The sequence below is a fragment of the Haemaphysalis longicornis genome, unplaced genomic scaffold, assembly GCF_048455015.1.
Source record: "Haemaphysalis longicornis isolate Haplotype H1 unplaced genomic scaffold, Haemaphysalis longicornis Haplotype H1 scaffold_9, whole genome shotgun sequence".
Lineage (NCBI taxonomy): Eukaryota > Metazoa > Arthropoda > Arachnida > Ixodida > Ixodidae > Haemaphysalis > Haemaphysalis longicornis.
Genome location: NW_027526460.1, coordinates 52,309,561 through 52,325,221, shown reverse-complemented (window position 1 = coordinate 52,325,221; position 15,661 = coordinate 52,309,561). Strand labels below are relative to the sequence as shown.

Sequence of the window (15,661 nt, the reverse complement as noted above, 5' to 3'; positions counted from 1 at the left end):
TGCTCCTTGGGAGGCTAACGTATGTATAAACTCATTTTGCGCGAAAATGTAATGCTGCTTCATTTCAAACGATGGCCATCAAACGCAAATCAAGCGCCGCTTGCCGGTTCATCGCAGTTCTTTCTGAAGTGACTACCATGTAGCAATTCCATTTAATGTATAGCATTTTCTCACAGCTAATATTGATCGCGGAAGCTTCCTTTGTGTGCAGTTTCAAGTTAAGTGCTTTTCTCTACCAGGTGTTAGGGCCACGGAAACTATCCCATTGAAATGTAGTGTCAACAACTTTTGACGACGAATTGCACAAAATCTATTTAGAGTTCTGCAAACTATTTTTGCCATTTTACATCAAAGTCGACGCCTTGCTCTACGCGGAATGTCTCGTTCCTGAAATGATTTTACCAGGTTCCTGAGTGGCCAGACGTTTGAGCGAGAATGGTTGTGATAGCCTTGTTCGGTTGGGCCTTAATGCTGCGTCTGCACGATTGCTGTTACTATTAACCTGCTACTCTTGTAGTGTATCAGTACCGCCATTCGTAAAATAACGCTCCTTACCTGGTGTACGGTTACAGGTGCGACAGTGGCGGTGTCAACGCCGAGGCTCCACAGACAGTCGACGACGGAGACTCCAGAAGGCGACGACGGAGACTCCAGAAGGCGTGACCGGGAGCCGCTCGCACGGGGAAAGTGCGCTCGAGTGCGTCAGCGCGCCCCAGTCGCACTTTGCTTGCCGGACGCCGGCTGCCGAGTTCCCCATCGGCGTCGCTGCCGGAGAAGAGGGGGAAAATGAAATGAGCAGAAAGAATGAAAACAGCTATTGGAGGAGAGCAGAAGAAAATAGCTGTAGCGGACGACATCGGGCGACGCTGGTCTTCCTTTTTTCTTTCGGCTCACGCGCGTGCTGCGTGCGTCTTCGCTTCCTCTCCGTCTGACCTCGAAACCCCAAAAAACGCGAGAGGCCCGCCGCTTTCTCCGATTGGAAAGTGGAGCCATTAGAGGAGATGCCGACGACGTATGGCTCCGGCTTTCTCTCTTCTGCTCTTTCCTCTAGGATTTCCCCGACACCCTCTCCCCTCTGCCTGTATCTTCCACAGCTGGTCTTTGTTGAGTACCGGGTGCAAAACAATTAATGGAGACGGCCAGCGCGGGAATGCCATTTTCTGCGGATGGACACATTGGGGTACTGGCCCGAGATAACTGTCTGTTTGGGGACATACACGGTCCTTTGCGCAAGAATGCGGCGCAAAGGTAGACTGTTCTAATTTTTAGGCAACTACTCTCTCGCCTTTCGTGGTGGAGGTCGAGAGAGGGTGAGTTGGGCTTGAAGGCGAACTGTTGCCGGGACCCCGGATACAAGGGAATAAGAAGGAAGGAATATCGTAGATTGAGAGGGTCGGTATGTCAACACGCACGAGGATGTAATGTAACCTGCGGCGGGAGAGCCAAATCTAGAGGGAGGGGGGACGGGGTGTATGTAACTCTGCCCAACCAGCCATCCCCCTTTCACTTTGCTGGGAAATAATTTATTTTATGTCTGTTCCTCTTTTGCTTTTGTTAGCTTTTTTACAAGTTTAGTTTAAGCGTGTGCACTCACACAGAACGCCATACCCCGCTGGTGCGTTCGGCAGCAAGAAGTGCTCCTACATTGCGATGGGGGGACTTCATAAGATGGACCGTCGCAATGAGCCGTGTCAGGGTCAAGCTCTACAAAACGGTCATCTTTATGACGTCCGAAAAAATCGTGACACCCATCTTGGCACCGAGTGTCATCTCACGGTCTTTACTCGCTAAGAACAGGTATACACGCATGTATGTAAAATTTCTTTTTGAATTTATTGAACCTTTGGAACATTTGAAACCATCACTCGCCACACACGGGTCGCTTGAACAGAAAAGACTCCGTTTTGACGCAAAGAATACTTTGCAACATTCTCTACCGACGCACTGTGGATAAATACGGTGCTTCGGTGACAGCGAAGTACATCGCATGTCGGTAGGTACACCTGTGACTATGGGGGCCATGGAGCCGTGGCAGTGTCACAATGGTTTGACAGGGGGCACGCTGTTTGAGGCTGATAACTTCGTGCGTTCTTTCGCCTCCTTCATCGCCTGTCCTGATGAAGCGAAATATGGCCTCCCCGTACGTCTTCCTTCCCTCTGTTCCGACCTCATCAGGAAGTAAGTAAAAGAAAAGTAGCATTATGATCATTTTTATACACAATGAAAACAAAACGAAACCCAAACGTCTCGGGTGAAAATTACAAATTCTGCGGGTTCATGGTCATTCCTATGCTGGGCAGACGACATGAACATGCTGAGCATGTGCGTGACTTGAATCGCGGAGCAACCTGACCAGATGTGGTTTGTGCGGTTGAGCTGACGATACGAAAGTAGAAACGAACGGCTGTACGGCTGTCACGAAACCATAGCGATAGCGCGTTGCCCGCGAAACCCACAGAATTTTCGCTGTTGCCACTTGTCACCCCCTCGTCTGTAGAACTGATTAATGGGGGATATTTTACGCGTAGATATATCTGGCACACAAGATCTCGGTCTTGTTTTCTTTTCTCTTCAACATCCTTTTCCCACCCCTGAGCTTTGGGAGAACCTGGTGACCAGCGACCAACTGGACGTCCAGCAGCTCCTGGAATCCAGAGCGAAGGCTCTCTGCTCACTTGATGGATTCCCGGACTAGGGAACCACTCCCACTTTAGAAAGCTCGAATAAACGTCTCTCTCTCTCTCTCTCTCTCTCTCTCTCTCTCTCTCTCTCTCTCTCTCTCTCTCTCTCTCTCTCTCTCTCTCTCTCTCTCATGTCGAGCTCGTGTTGCCTTTGGTACTTCCCTTCATCCTGTTTGGCTCTTACAGCAACCTGTCCTTACGTTTCTTCATGCCAATGCAACGCGTGCTTCAGTGCATCCAAGGGTTCAGCGAGTAAGATGCAGACCTCCTGTGCTCTCTGTGCGTGCTGCTTATCGAGAGCATCAGCCTAAGTCTGGTCGTAAATCGTTGGATGTAGCCCACTGTTCGCTGCCGATAATGTAGACCTCGACCCGCGTCAAACAATTGCGTACCCTCCGAAGAAACCACTCGTCTTGGTCGGCAGCGCTGACGGCTGTCGGGGGGATGACGTGTTTATCTTGTAAGCAACAGCAGCCGAAAAACTCCCAAGAACCCCGAGTCGTCATGTTCTTTATCTACGGTGAGAAACCCTAGAGCGCGAGCATTCCAAATAAATAAAAACAGAGACGCGAGAGATACGTCGCTCAGTCTTCTCTCGAGTGTGGTTTGGAAGCCAGGTTGTGTTTTTCCAGGTAGCAGTATTTGCGGCCTGCCAGACAAGGCGTGAATTCTAAAAGCAAAGTGAGGCTTTATAATGTACTTCGTGAAAACCGGAGAAGGGTAGTGTGCACGGAGTTACCATGTCGAAACCCCACTAGTACACATCACCACCCCACCACACCGCCACTATCATCATCATCACCCCAACACCAACACCACCACTACGGCCAATACAGTCAACTATATATGTGGAGAGAGAATAGTCTTTAATGGTACTGGAAAGGTTAACGTGACAAAGGCACCTAGGTTGCTACACCAGATGTATGGGAAGAAATAGAATTGATGAGGTGATGATGATAATTATGATGGCGACGATGCGCTCAGTAATGAAGCCTTATTTAAAGAGTCTGATTAAGTCCTGTACTTCCAAGGAAAGTCAATAGAGCTTTGGTCGCTCGAAATTCTCGTTTTGAGTTAGACCAAAGGCCTAGCACATCCTTATCGTTAGTCCGCTAGAAAGCGGCTGGCCCAAGGACACTAAAAGGGACGTCCTAGCTACTGTACTCCACGAACATTCACATGGTACAGGACTTGAACCACAGTCAACTATAAGACTATAGTTCACTGTACCACCCCTATCGTCGTCGTCGTTAGTCATCTTCATCATCGTCCTAATCCCCATTACCCTTTTCATCATCATCGTCCTATTTGTGTCCCTTGCAGGACGAACGACTCTCCCACGTTTCTCCAGTCATTCTCAAGATTTACAGAGTCTTGGCGAATCGCGGGCGGCGCTTCGAAAAGCTTTCCCGTGACGTCAGCGTTGGTACGCACGAATTCGTGATCTGCTTCACTCGGTCTCCGTCTCACTGCTGTTCTTTTACGCTTGGTTGAACTTTGATGCTTGGCCGCACAGGATTTTGCGTGCGCATAATAACTTTTTATTATATGTACTAGAAAAGCTACAGGTCGGATTTATTCAAAACGGCTTTCTTTATAATACGGTTATTTTCTGTTACCACTCTGGGGTAAATGTTGCTTGCTTTTCTTTTCGTGTGAAGCGCGAAGAGTCCTTATCGCTACGAAAATACACATCGTCTGCTTCTGCGACCAGCAATATTTCAAACGAAGTAAATAATCCAGCTGCTAATAGTAAACAACCGAAATTTAAACACCAAAATGAACTCCAGGCCTTCTTTTTGCAAGGGTTTGTCGGCTTTGCGAGATGTATGGCATTACGATTCGCAGTAACCGTTTACAAGCAGAGTATAAGTGTTTTGTAACGTTGAGGAACGTTCGAATATACGGTATCACATTCGTTTACGTTGTCATTGCATGTACACTTATTCCGGCATGCATTAGGTCCGCAAAAATGTAAGTTGGAATAACCGTAGCCTTATGTTTTTGCGGTTGCTTGCTCGTTTTATACCAGGTTTCTAACCTGAGCGCATGTTTATTCGAGTCAACCTGTGTTTCATCACGATACCAATAATAAGCACGATACCGGTAATAATGTTATCGGTTGAAACACCAAGGCTTTGCGCGTACAGTGCACGAACAGCATAACCACCTCATTCTCAAAACAGTAAAAAAATCGCGGTTTCAATCTCACCCGTCTTAAGCAAATCTTTATATGGCCACGCTAACGTGCATATTTTTTTGTGCAAAGCCAACATTATCGCTAGTGCTCAGTAGGAAAAAGGAACCGGCTTTAAGTCTTGTTTTATTAACATTTTTTTTTCAAAACAATTATATGACAATTTACCGCTAAGACCCCTGTCATTACTCCGAGTTTCATTTACTTGTCATTATACAGGGTGATCAAAGTTAAGTCGACAAGTCTTTTTTTTAAATAGGCGCTTAGATTTACGCGAAGACGACCTCTACAGTGAGGTTATGCGCCCAGGGGGACACATAAATAGGAGGTAATTATTTATTTCGGAGGCTTAATTAACTAAAATTGATTAATTAAATTTTTGCTGGCTGCAGTAACCAGGCATGTTTGTATTGGAAAGTTAGACGCAATCATGTTTCTACGCAGTTTCAATTGGAAGAATTCTTCTAGCGCATCCGCAGTCCGAGATATCAAACGGTGAAGTTTAATTGCCGTTCGCATGATTACGCATGCAAGACAGTCTGCACCGGAGCAAAGCTCCTCCTTTCTGTGACGTGCCTGCTGTGTACGGAGTTTAGTTCCAAAAAGGGGTGGAGGCACAGGAAAAAGTGATAACTAGCACCCATTCATTCTTGGCTGGCGTTATCGTAATCTGCAGTACTCGGAACCGCTATCGACACAGAACAAAAGGGAGGAGCTACGCGCCGGTCTAGCATGTGTAATCATGCGAACGGCAATTAAACGTCGTTGCTCGATATCTTGGACTACGGATGCGTTAGAAGAATTCTGCCAATTGAAACTGCGTAGAAACACGATTGCGTCTAACTTTCCAATACAAACATGCCTGGTTACTGCAGCCAGGAAAAAGTTAGTTAATCAATTTTAGGTAATTAAGCCTCCGAAATAAATAATTACCCCCTATTTATGTGTCCCCCTGGGCGCATAACCTCACTGTTGAGGTGGTCTTCGCGTAACTCTAAGCACCTATTTTTTAAAAAGACCTGTCGACTTAACTTTGATCACCTTGTATATCGGTTCCCAGGCAAGTTGTCAACGTTACAGAATTCCCGTCTGTTGTCGACCCATGGGCATCTAGGGGAAAGCTATAATTACAGAAAACGGCTGTAGCCCTTGTTTCATTGAAACTTTCCAGCCAAACATTACAGGACATTTGGCCGATAAGACGACTCCATCATTATGACGAGTTTAATTTACTTGTCATTATCAAAGCCCAATAAAGGAGTTCGTACCCGCGTTTTAAATTCTGTGTCATCTCTGTATTGTGTGCTAGAGAGAGAGAGAGAGAAAGACTTTATTTGAGGCCAGCAGGGAGTGGGAGGTCGGGATGCGCAGAGCCTCCACATCCCACCCACGTTCACGACGTCCTCGGGACTAGGCCCCGCCGGTGTCGGCGTGAGCAATGCGCGAAAGGTACTCGGGAGTTCGTCCCTTTCCCCCCCGTCTGCGACTCGCTCCGCTTCTGCCTGGCGAGAGCAGCCTCGAGCTGCTGGACGGCTAGAGTTTGTGCGTTCAGGTCCGTCGAATAGACGGCACTCAGACAGGTTCGATGGACGCCGCTGGACGCCAGTAGCTCATAATTTTTTTGGAAATAATTTGGTTCTTGGCCATAAAGTGCTGAGCGCCTCTTGTTCAAAAGCAACCAATTCACAACCAAAACTGAAAATACCTGGTATAGCGTTGATTGATTGATTGATTGATCGATTGATCGATTGATCGATCGATCGATTGATTGATTGATTGATTGACCGATCGATCGATCGATCGATTGATTGATTGATCGATCGATCGATTGATTGATTGATTGATTGATTGATTGATTGATTGATTGATTGATTGATTGATTGATTGATTGATTGATTGATTGATTGATTGATTGCGAAGTATAACGCGCCGACACTACATAGGCGATGAGGCGCGCCGTAGTTGAGGGCTCGGAATTGATTTTGACCGCCTGGGAATCTTTAACGTGCGCTGAAATCTCGAACACACTGACGTTTTCGCTTTTCTCCTCCATTAGAAAAGCGGCCGCAGCGGCCGGGAATTGAACCCGCTTGGTTTAGCGTTCCTGTATAGTAGCGCTCATTTAAACGCCGAAAGTGTCACCGTTGAACGGTTCAATATGCCTGGACATCGTTGGCGGAATTAATATCGCCGAACAAAACGTCATCGAGACGATGGGTGAAGAGAATAAAGATAAACTGATAGATAAACGTCGTAGACGCGTGTTATCGTGCAACCGTCTCTGCAAACAAGCTTCCAACACGAAGTAGTAATAAAAACGCTACCCCGTTCTGTTCGTCCGTTCGTAGATCCGATACCGCGCATATCCCGTGCCAAAGAATCTGACATAAATCGCGCTTTGTTGCGCGGTAACTACCGCCGGAAATTGCTAACGTACTAGAAGCGCGTGGCTTTGACGATGCGAAAAGGACCAGCTGGCATGGAGTGCGCAGTTCCTCTTTCTTCGCCGCGTGTGACGTCGGCTGGCCAAATGAAGGTTGCGGAAACCGTCTGTTACAATTTACGTCAATCTCTACGCAGAACTTGGGAGACGTACGTCGAAAACAAGCAAGGAGAAGGAAGATCTTAGATGTGTGTACTGCGGATTGCTGCCACAGTTTACGGGAATATAATAAGTGCCCTATATTTGTTCCGCGCACGTAAAACAAATACGATCGCTTTATTTAATAAATGTGATATCATCCGCATCCCGCTATTAATCGATCGGACTTGTAATCACTCTGTGGCAGTTTACCGTTCGACTGATTAGGTTTCGCTACCGTCCTGTCTGATGCGCTTTTAGGCGGAAACTTTGGACCATAGTTGGGATTGACGGTCCGTCGATAATTAAGATGAATTCATTGGCAAAACGTTTAGTTAACAGATCTCGAAGTTCACATCCGATTGTTTGGGGGGGAAAGCGGAACACAGTCAATGCTGGGAGCGAAATTTTGAGTTTCTTTATCTGCATATTTCTCATCTCCCTTCGATCACGTGTTGCAATGCTTATTATTTACACGATTTACACCAGTTTACGATTTAGTTGGAAAAAGAGAACTGGTCGACGTAGGGAAGATCATCTGCGACGTCGGGAAAAATATTCGAACGACAGTAGTGTCCGAAAGTGACCGGAGTCTTTCGCTTTTGAGATATCTGACAATGTTTTGCTGCCGGTCGTTTCGGAGTGTTTTTATAGTCAAATCTAGAAAGTTTGAATCCAAGTTATACATTTTATAATCATGGCTTATGATTAGTTATAAGATTTTATAGTATTACAACAACAATGTAGAGTTTCCCCGCAAGGGCGAAAATCTGGCAGAGGGTCACTGAAGGCGTAGCGCCATTGCGAAGGTATATTGAAAAATCCTGCCGGTGATTTTGAAATGCACAGAAATTCACTGCCAAACGTCGCTGAGCTGGGCCGAACAACTTTCGCGTTGCGGCGCCGCGCCGTACGGCGGACACGGAACCGGAGCTGAGCTGGTTACCTCCTTTAGAAACACGAGGTGATTCTAAATCTCATCAGCGCCACCTCACTCCATCTCCTGTACGCCTCCTGGCGAACTCTATTATAACGCAGTTGGCGTCCTCTAAACCAGAGGTTATGGACATTGAAACCAGTGGGAGTTCACTGTTTATCCGCCGTTAATCCTTTCTCTTGATGCACATCTGCCGCCTCTCTTACTATCCGACTCGACGAATTAAGCCTGTTTTGCACTTACTGACCGAGCGAGTTAGCGAGCTACGCAGTGATATACCTACAACGTGCAGTAAACATGTAGGCTATAAAAACTGACGGGTTTCTCCCACGGCGCGTAAGGCAAATGCAGGGAATCGTTTACAATGCTTTATTTATCCACCCACGTCGACAAAGAGGACGGCGAAAATTATAATGGTGTGTACGTGCGTCATTCCGCTTCCAATTAAGTACAGGGCGGGCACTTCCTGTTGCACTTAACGACATCTGGTGGTTATCTTTGAACAATGTCGCAATCTTCTCGATCAACTGATAACACAACCTTGATGTTCGGCGTTTGTGGCCTCACGGCTTTTAACTTTCGCATCGGAGGTTCGAGGTATAGAAATTCTAATGCTTTTATTTACAATATTTTTTTTTGAAAAAAAAATGTTCCCTTAGAAATATATTCTTACACCGTGTCCCTTAGGTACATTATACACATTATTTTTGTAAAGAAGGGCGCGTTAGTACTTTTAAATCAGTTTAGGTGCGGAGAGGAGCCTATCACCACCTTTATTCAAGTTCTTCATCGCACCGGGAGTGCCCCTCCTTCAATGACTTGGAAACGGAATTTCGCTATACATATACATCTAGCTTTTCGGCCAATTGATCTCATGCATAGACGAAAACGAACATTGTAATTATTATTATCCCTTTTGGCTGCTGACTCCAGAGTGACGATGATGACGGCGGTCGTTATGGTGCTTTACTTTGCCAGTCTCTTGTGTCACGCAGACGACGACGACGACGACGAGGAGGACAGTGATGGCCATTTTGTGCGTGCCGAGTGAGGGAACCTTATCGTAATCTCCCGACTACATGTGAACAGCTGTGGTGTAAAGCAGCTTGTCATCATTTAACTGTAAACAGCGTTCAGATGTGAACGGGCAGTTCCGGATACGGCGTCATCCTACTCGAAGAATGATGATTCTCACTATCGGCACCGTCCTATCCGACGAAGGATTGTCCAAGATGCTAAATCATCATTATCGTCATTATCATCATTATCAAGCCCACGTCGACTAAGCTTAGTCGACGTGGGCTTGATCAAAAATCTAAATGGGCCTTGCGCAACATTAGCGAGGTCACCCTGGAATTTTAACAGCGATGATGTTTAAGCGGGTGGTTGGGCCGGTGAACGTGCGCAGGAAAACCTCGCCGAGCGATGACGTCATCGCGCGCGCTGACACCACAGCTTTACTAGAGTGTCAGCTCCTTCTAGTACACTCTAGCTTTACCGTATGTTTGCTTCGTCGTGCTCGGGGATGAATATATACCTGTCCGAGGCGCCATACAATTGGTACAAGCACGTCTTTGGAAACGCGTCGTGGGGTGGCTAGCTGTTTAGCTTGTTGCAACGAGTGGTGCAGTTTTAACGTCACAAAGAGAAGGTTTAATGACAAAACCAGAAAAGCCGAAAGGCCGAGAAGCGATAACGCTAATTAAAGGGGTCCTGAAATACCTTCCGCCGATGCATGGATGTACATGCACCCAAATAAAGCAATGTATTTGCAATCTCCTCCCGCAAGAATTTTGTTAAAGCGATGAGTATTAGCTGAGAAATCGTAAATCAAAAACCGCGCATTATCGCCGCTCCGAGTTTCCTCCTCCTTTCGACTTACTCTCCGCTGTTGACGGCGCGCGAGCCTTGCCTCCCATGATGCTGCGCTCCGCAGCGGTGACGTACTTCCGCTATTGCGCTGCTCAGACTGTCGTCTGCTACGGGCAAGCTTTGTTGACACCATGAATCCCGCACGCACTCCGCTCAAGGCTGGAAAAGCGAACGAAAAATCTGGCCGCATGTATGCGGCGGCCTGGCCTTGCCCTTTCGCGGTGTACGTTGCTGGCGGCACATGACTTTTTATCGGCGGCGAACTCGCAGCCGCACGGGGAGGGTCGTGCGCTCGTTCCCTTGATGCACCGCGCACTGTTTATCCAAAAAGCGCCGTATCAGATGTGGCCCCGCTGGTGCCGGGTCTTATTTTGCGGCGGTGGTAATTCCTGCCGGCGGCATGTGAAAAAGACATTTTGAACCGATACAGAACCAGTGCACAAAACGCTTCAATCATGTGACCAGTTCAGCTTGGGGCGACGCGTGGTGGAGAGCGGCAACGTTGGCAAAACATTCTACCATGATTCTACGCCGCGGCTCTGAGCTTCTAGCGCTGGAGCGAGCGCCATTTCTTTGGCAATCTCAAACATCGGTTGTCTTGGCAACAAGGCACAAACCGCTCCAGAAGTCAGTTACGGTTCCGTGATCCCGGTTCAGCTTGGGGCCCCACCTCGCGACATGTGGGCACTGCAGGCGTACCACCCACTCCTATTGGGAAGTGCGAGATGCGTTTGGCATTACAGGAGGCGATGGTGTGTGTGTTGTGGACGCCTTTGTTTCGCGATGAAATTCGACGTTGTGCTTCTGCGGGTGGATAGTTCTTCCCATGGTCTGGATAACCTTTCTCGAGCGACGTACGACTCAACCTCGCATGGCGTATGTGCTGTGTGCGTGGCTAAAAGCCATCGGCTTGTGCGCCAGAGTTAAGTGACTTGCTGTTCGTCCCCGCAAACCGCGCGCGAGGTGAGTACCGAATTTACGACGGGCAGGAGGCAACCCATCCTCTGTCAATCGTGGTTCAGACTTTCAACGCATGTTGTGACGTTGTATTCGTTAGAAACGCATCTCTGGATTGTTTTGAAGCTGAATAAAATGTATGCGTCAAACCCGGGCATTCGGCTCAGGGCGTTCTCTGCGATTGCACGAAAGAAGTGCCACGGGGCTTGAACGCTTTCTTTATGGAACGTACTCAGGTAAGAGAATATCCATGTCGTGTTATGGCCGTGTTGCATTCAATACAAACGGTTAAGCGTCTGTTTTACACTTGTTTCGGTTGTCGTAAAATGCCCAAGCACTCCGGCACTCCGCTGGCAGATCAGCCGGCGAGCCGACGCTGAGCAGACGACTCATCTCTTTGCCGGAAGTGCGTGAAAAAGCCGCCCAATAGCAGGATGTCTAGCTCATGACGAACATCTGGGAATCGATGATGTAGACATGTGAAGATGGCGGCGTCCAAAAACACGAAGGAAAGGGTGAGAAAAAAAACGACAAACTTTGCAACAAAAGTGTGAGCTTTCCGCTGCGCGTAAAAGAGTAATACTTGGCACAGAGGACGTTGACGACCCAATCTAACGGTTGCGCTAGTTCATTTAGTGTGCTCAAAATGCCTTTCAGGGCCCCTTTAACTGCTAAATAAGCCGAACGGTGGCCACCGAACGAGTTCGAAAATTCTGAGCAAACGCTCATCCTGCTGCACCCTCCTCTACTCCTGGAGCTTCACCGCAAAGCCGGTGGGCACGTGTGCGTTGTACCTACTTTAAAGACCGAGTGTTCATTGCTTTTTTGGGGGGGAAGGGGGGGGGGGGGGCTAATGACGACGCCACGCAGAAAACCTGGCTGAGACTTGAAGCACAACCACGCGTAAACTTAGCTGAACCAAGAATAAGCTAAATGGGGCTGCCAGCTTCGCCGTTTGCCCAGTTTTCCCGCCACTAGTGCAAAAATGCCGCAATTTGTTTAGCTCTGGCATTTTCCCACAGTTTTTGCATATGAAATCTGTATTTTACAGTTGTAGATTTCTAAAGTTATGCCTTTATATCGGTGCTTACTTCTGACGAAGCGCCACAGTATACTATTGTTCGCATTTGCGAAAAGAATTTCAGCAAGAAATGACGCTTCCAGTTCACAGTAAAACGACCATGGGGTGGAAATATTATGAACACCTTCTGGGATAGTACAACAGCCCTTATCGGTGTAGGCCGCAGATGCACCTTCTCCCAAGGCGCTGTTCACCCGGGACTACTTTGTAGGGAAGTGAACCACCGCAAGAACAAAACACTTACCACGTGGACTAGCACAATTTCAACGCAAATTACTATAGTACTCATTGAATGCTTATTGTAGTCTGTGTGGTTGGTCCGTTCGTCGTCAACTCAAAAAGTTAAAAATGGCAAGATGTTTTTTTTTAAGCGAAACTTTCTATGCCCCATTGATAGCGCTTTCGTAAAAAAAAACAAAAAAAAAACACACTGCAGAAAAGCCAACTTTAAAAAACTGCAGAAAAGCCAGCTTTAAACGCACTGCAGCAAACCCAACTTTACACAACGGTTCTTACAAAGGATACATCAATCGCACACAACATAACAATGGAATGTCTTTGCACACCTAAGGGACCCCTCGTAATACTCAAAATATATTTTGTAAGTACACAAGGTTAGGAATGATGATGATGAAATACATTTTCTGACCAGGGTTGGACTTTGGCTTCAGGCATTGGTGGAAAAGGAGTTGGACACTGGCTTTGACCATAGGTTGAGCTGAAGTGGGCTTTGGTTTGAGAATTTGGCAGTTTGGATTTTGGACTCTGGGAGAGTAGATCTTAGACTTTAGCTTTTGACTCAGAAAGCGTTGTGTTTTAAACATCTTTCTCTTAAGGAAGAAGCTTCGATTTTGTTTAAGTGAGACCAAACAAATGATTATTTCTACTGAATAACAATTCCTTGCCCCAAACGCGGCGTGCTTGAATTATCGTTGCTGACGGCCATGCTGACGGCCGTGACAGAATTGCTGACGGCCATGAAAAGGCAGCGATTTCGAGCTGATTCTCCCGAGGGGGCGATTGATAGGTATTCGTTAGCAGGGTTCATTAACTGCCACAGAAGTGGCGCGAGTGGTGGGAAGGGCGCCGATATGACGTCATAAGAAAAAAAAAGAAGAAATGGTGGGTCTGTTTGAGGATTGCGCTAGTGCTATGAGATGGGCGTGTTAGCCCCTAAAAGCCACCTAGTTTCTTGGCCAATCCCCCACGTGGATATGTGCCGTCAGTAAAGGAACAACAACAACAACTGCGTTCGACAGGACCACCCAACCCGCAATTGGAACTGTCACATCCAGCGACCGCCCGAAATGCAGTTTTCCCGCTAAAGGCTTCCAGCGAGGGAACCACCTTCTGCCATGGGAGGACTTCAAACATGGCAAGGCGCAGGCCGTTTAACGTGACTACTGGGCTCGCCGACGATGAAAAAGGCTCGTTGACCCCTCTTCAGGCCCCTAAGAAAAACCGCAAACGCCCGCAAAATTGCTCCGCAAAGCTTTCTCGGAAGACTAGCCCGTCTCCAGCTATCGCTTTGGCCGAACTGATACACAAACACCTGGACAGTGCAGAGCAGGTAACAACTTTTCTGTCGCTCTCATTGGGACTAAGTGCATTGACAGAAAAGTCTTATTCTCTGGGTTCTTCGAAGTTTTTGAGGAACCGTTTTGCAATGTTCCGCAACAAGCTGTGAAGGCTGGCGCACCTTGCGAAAGCTGGCGCACCTTACGTGAGACCGTTTTTTCCATTGGCCACTGCATCCGCCGTGGATCCGGCAGCCTCAGCGAAAGAAACAGCAACGCACCAGGTCCTGTCAAACATATTGTGCACAACTTTTTCATGCTGGCCGTCCTAGATGACGACCTCTACATCCACGTCAGAGATCTTGTACAGTACCTCAGCGCGGTGGCCCCCCTGGGCGACGACCCCTAACTACTCGTCAGACATCTCGCCCAGTACTTCTTCGAGATGGCCCTCCTGGATGACGACGCCTACCTATATGTCAAGACATCTTGACCACCGCTTCGGCGAGCAGGACCTCCTGGATTACTACCCCTACCTCCGCGTCAGACATTTTGTCTAGTGTCTTCGGTTAGATGGCCCTCTTGGATGACCCCTGCCTCCATGTCAGACATCTTGTCCAGTACTTCTGCGAGCTGGCCCTCCTGGATGACGGCCCCTGCCTTCACGACAGACAACTCGCCCACCGCTTCAGCGAGCTGGCCCGGCTGGATGACGACCCCTACCTCCATGTCAGAGATATTGTCCACCGTCTCTACGAGCTGGCCCTCCTGAATGACGAACCCCTGACATGTTGCCAACCACCCGCGAGCAGCCTCCCTAGATGACGACCCCTGCCTCCATGTCAGACATTTTGTCCAGTAATTCTATGAGCTGGCGCTCCTGAATGACGAACCCTACCTCCATGACAGATACCTCGCCCACCGCTTCTACGAGCTCGCCCTGCTGGATGATGACCCCTACCTCCATGTCAGACACCTCGTCCACCGCTTATGCGAGCTGGCCCTTCTGAATGACTACCCTTACCTCCATGTCAGACACCTCGTCCACCGCCTCTATGAGCTGACCCTCCTGAATGACGACCCCTACCTCCACGTCAGACATCTTGTCCAGTGTCTTCTGCGAGATGGCCCTCCTGGGAGATGACCCCTGCCTCCATGTCAGACATCTCGTCCAGTACTTCTGTGAGCTCGCCCTCCCGGATGACGACCCCCTACCTCAACGACAAACACCTCGCCCACCGTTTCTGCGATCTGGAACTTCCAGATAACGACCCGTGCCTCCACGTCAGACACCTTACCAACCGCTTTTGCGAGCTGGCCCTCTTGGATGATGACCCCTACCTCCAGTACTTGCGCAACATCGCTGCTGGCACTTCCATGAGCTAAGCGAATACGGCACGCATCAATGGTGTGAGATGGGGTTGAGGAGTGTGACCATGAGTTGAGCAGTTTCTACGAGTGTTTCCGCCTTCAACGCGACGGCTTTTACAACGCCCAAAAGCCTGTTCACAACTTCAAAACTCCGGAATCGCACTGCAGTGTGCCGCCAACGCGAAGACAACTTCAAACCGCCCGTCGTGAGGACGGCCAACAAAGAGTTCCACCGTGAATACGATTACGACTACGATTACGATTAAATAACCTCTGGACGTGCACTTCCTTGCTGAATCAATGCCTCTATTTGATGTAAAATGTTTAATACTTGCTTTTTTGCTTCTATGATCATCAACTATCATTGGTCTGTTTACTAACGTTGTTACTCTCTTATTTACATGCTCTTGCACATATACATATTTTCTTCAGTTAGTGGGTAATCAATCCCCCAGGAACTTGGCAGA

General features: G+C 48.0%; 1 protein-coding gene across 3 annotated transcripts in view; it reads right to left on the bottom strand.

Moving 5' to 3' along the window:
* Positions 1–15,661, bottom strand: part of LOC144152619 (uncharacterized) — a 72,337-nt gene that overhangs the window by 15,522 nt on the left and 41,154 nt on the right. For 2 of the 3 annotated variants that reach the window (XM_077683955.1, XM_077683954.1), the window contains exon 2: positions 556–765. Coding sequence is in view for 1 of the 3 variants with exons in the window: in XM_077683953.1 (XP_077540079.1) it covers positions 567–765 (199 nt within the window). In the remaining 2 variants the exon portion in view is untranslated. Of the gene's footprint in view, positions 1–555; positions 766–15,661 lie in introns of those variants that run through there. The other variant, XM_077683953.1, reaches the window with a different exon arrangement.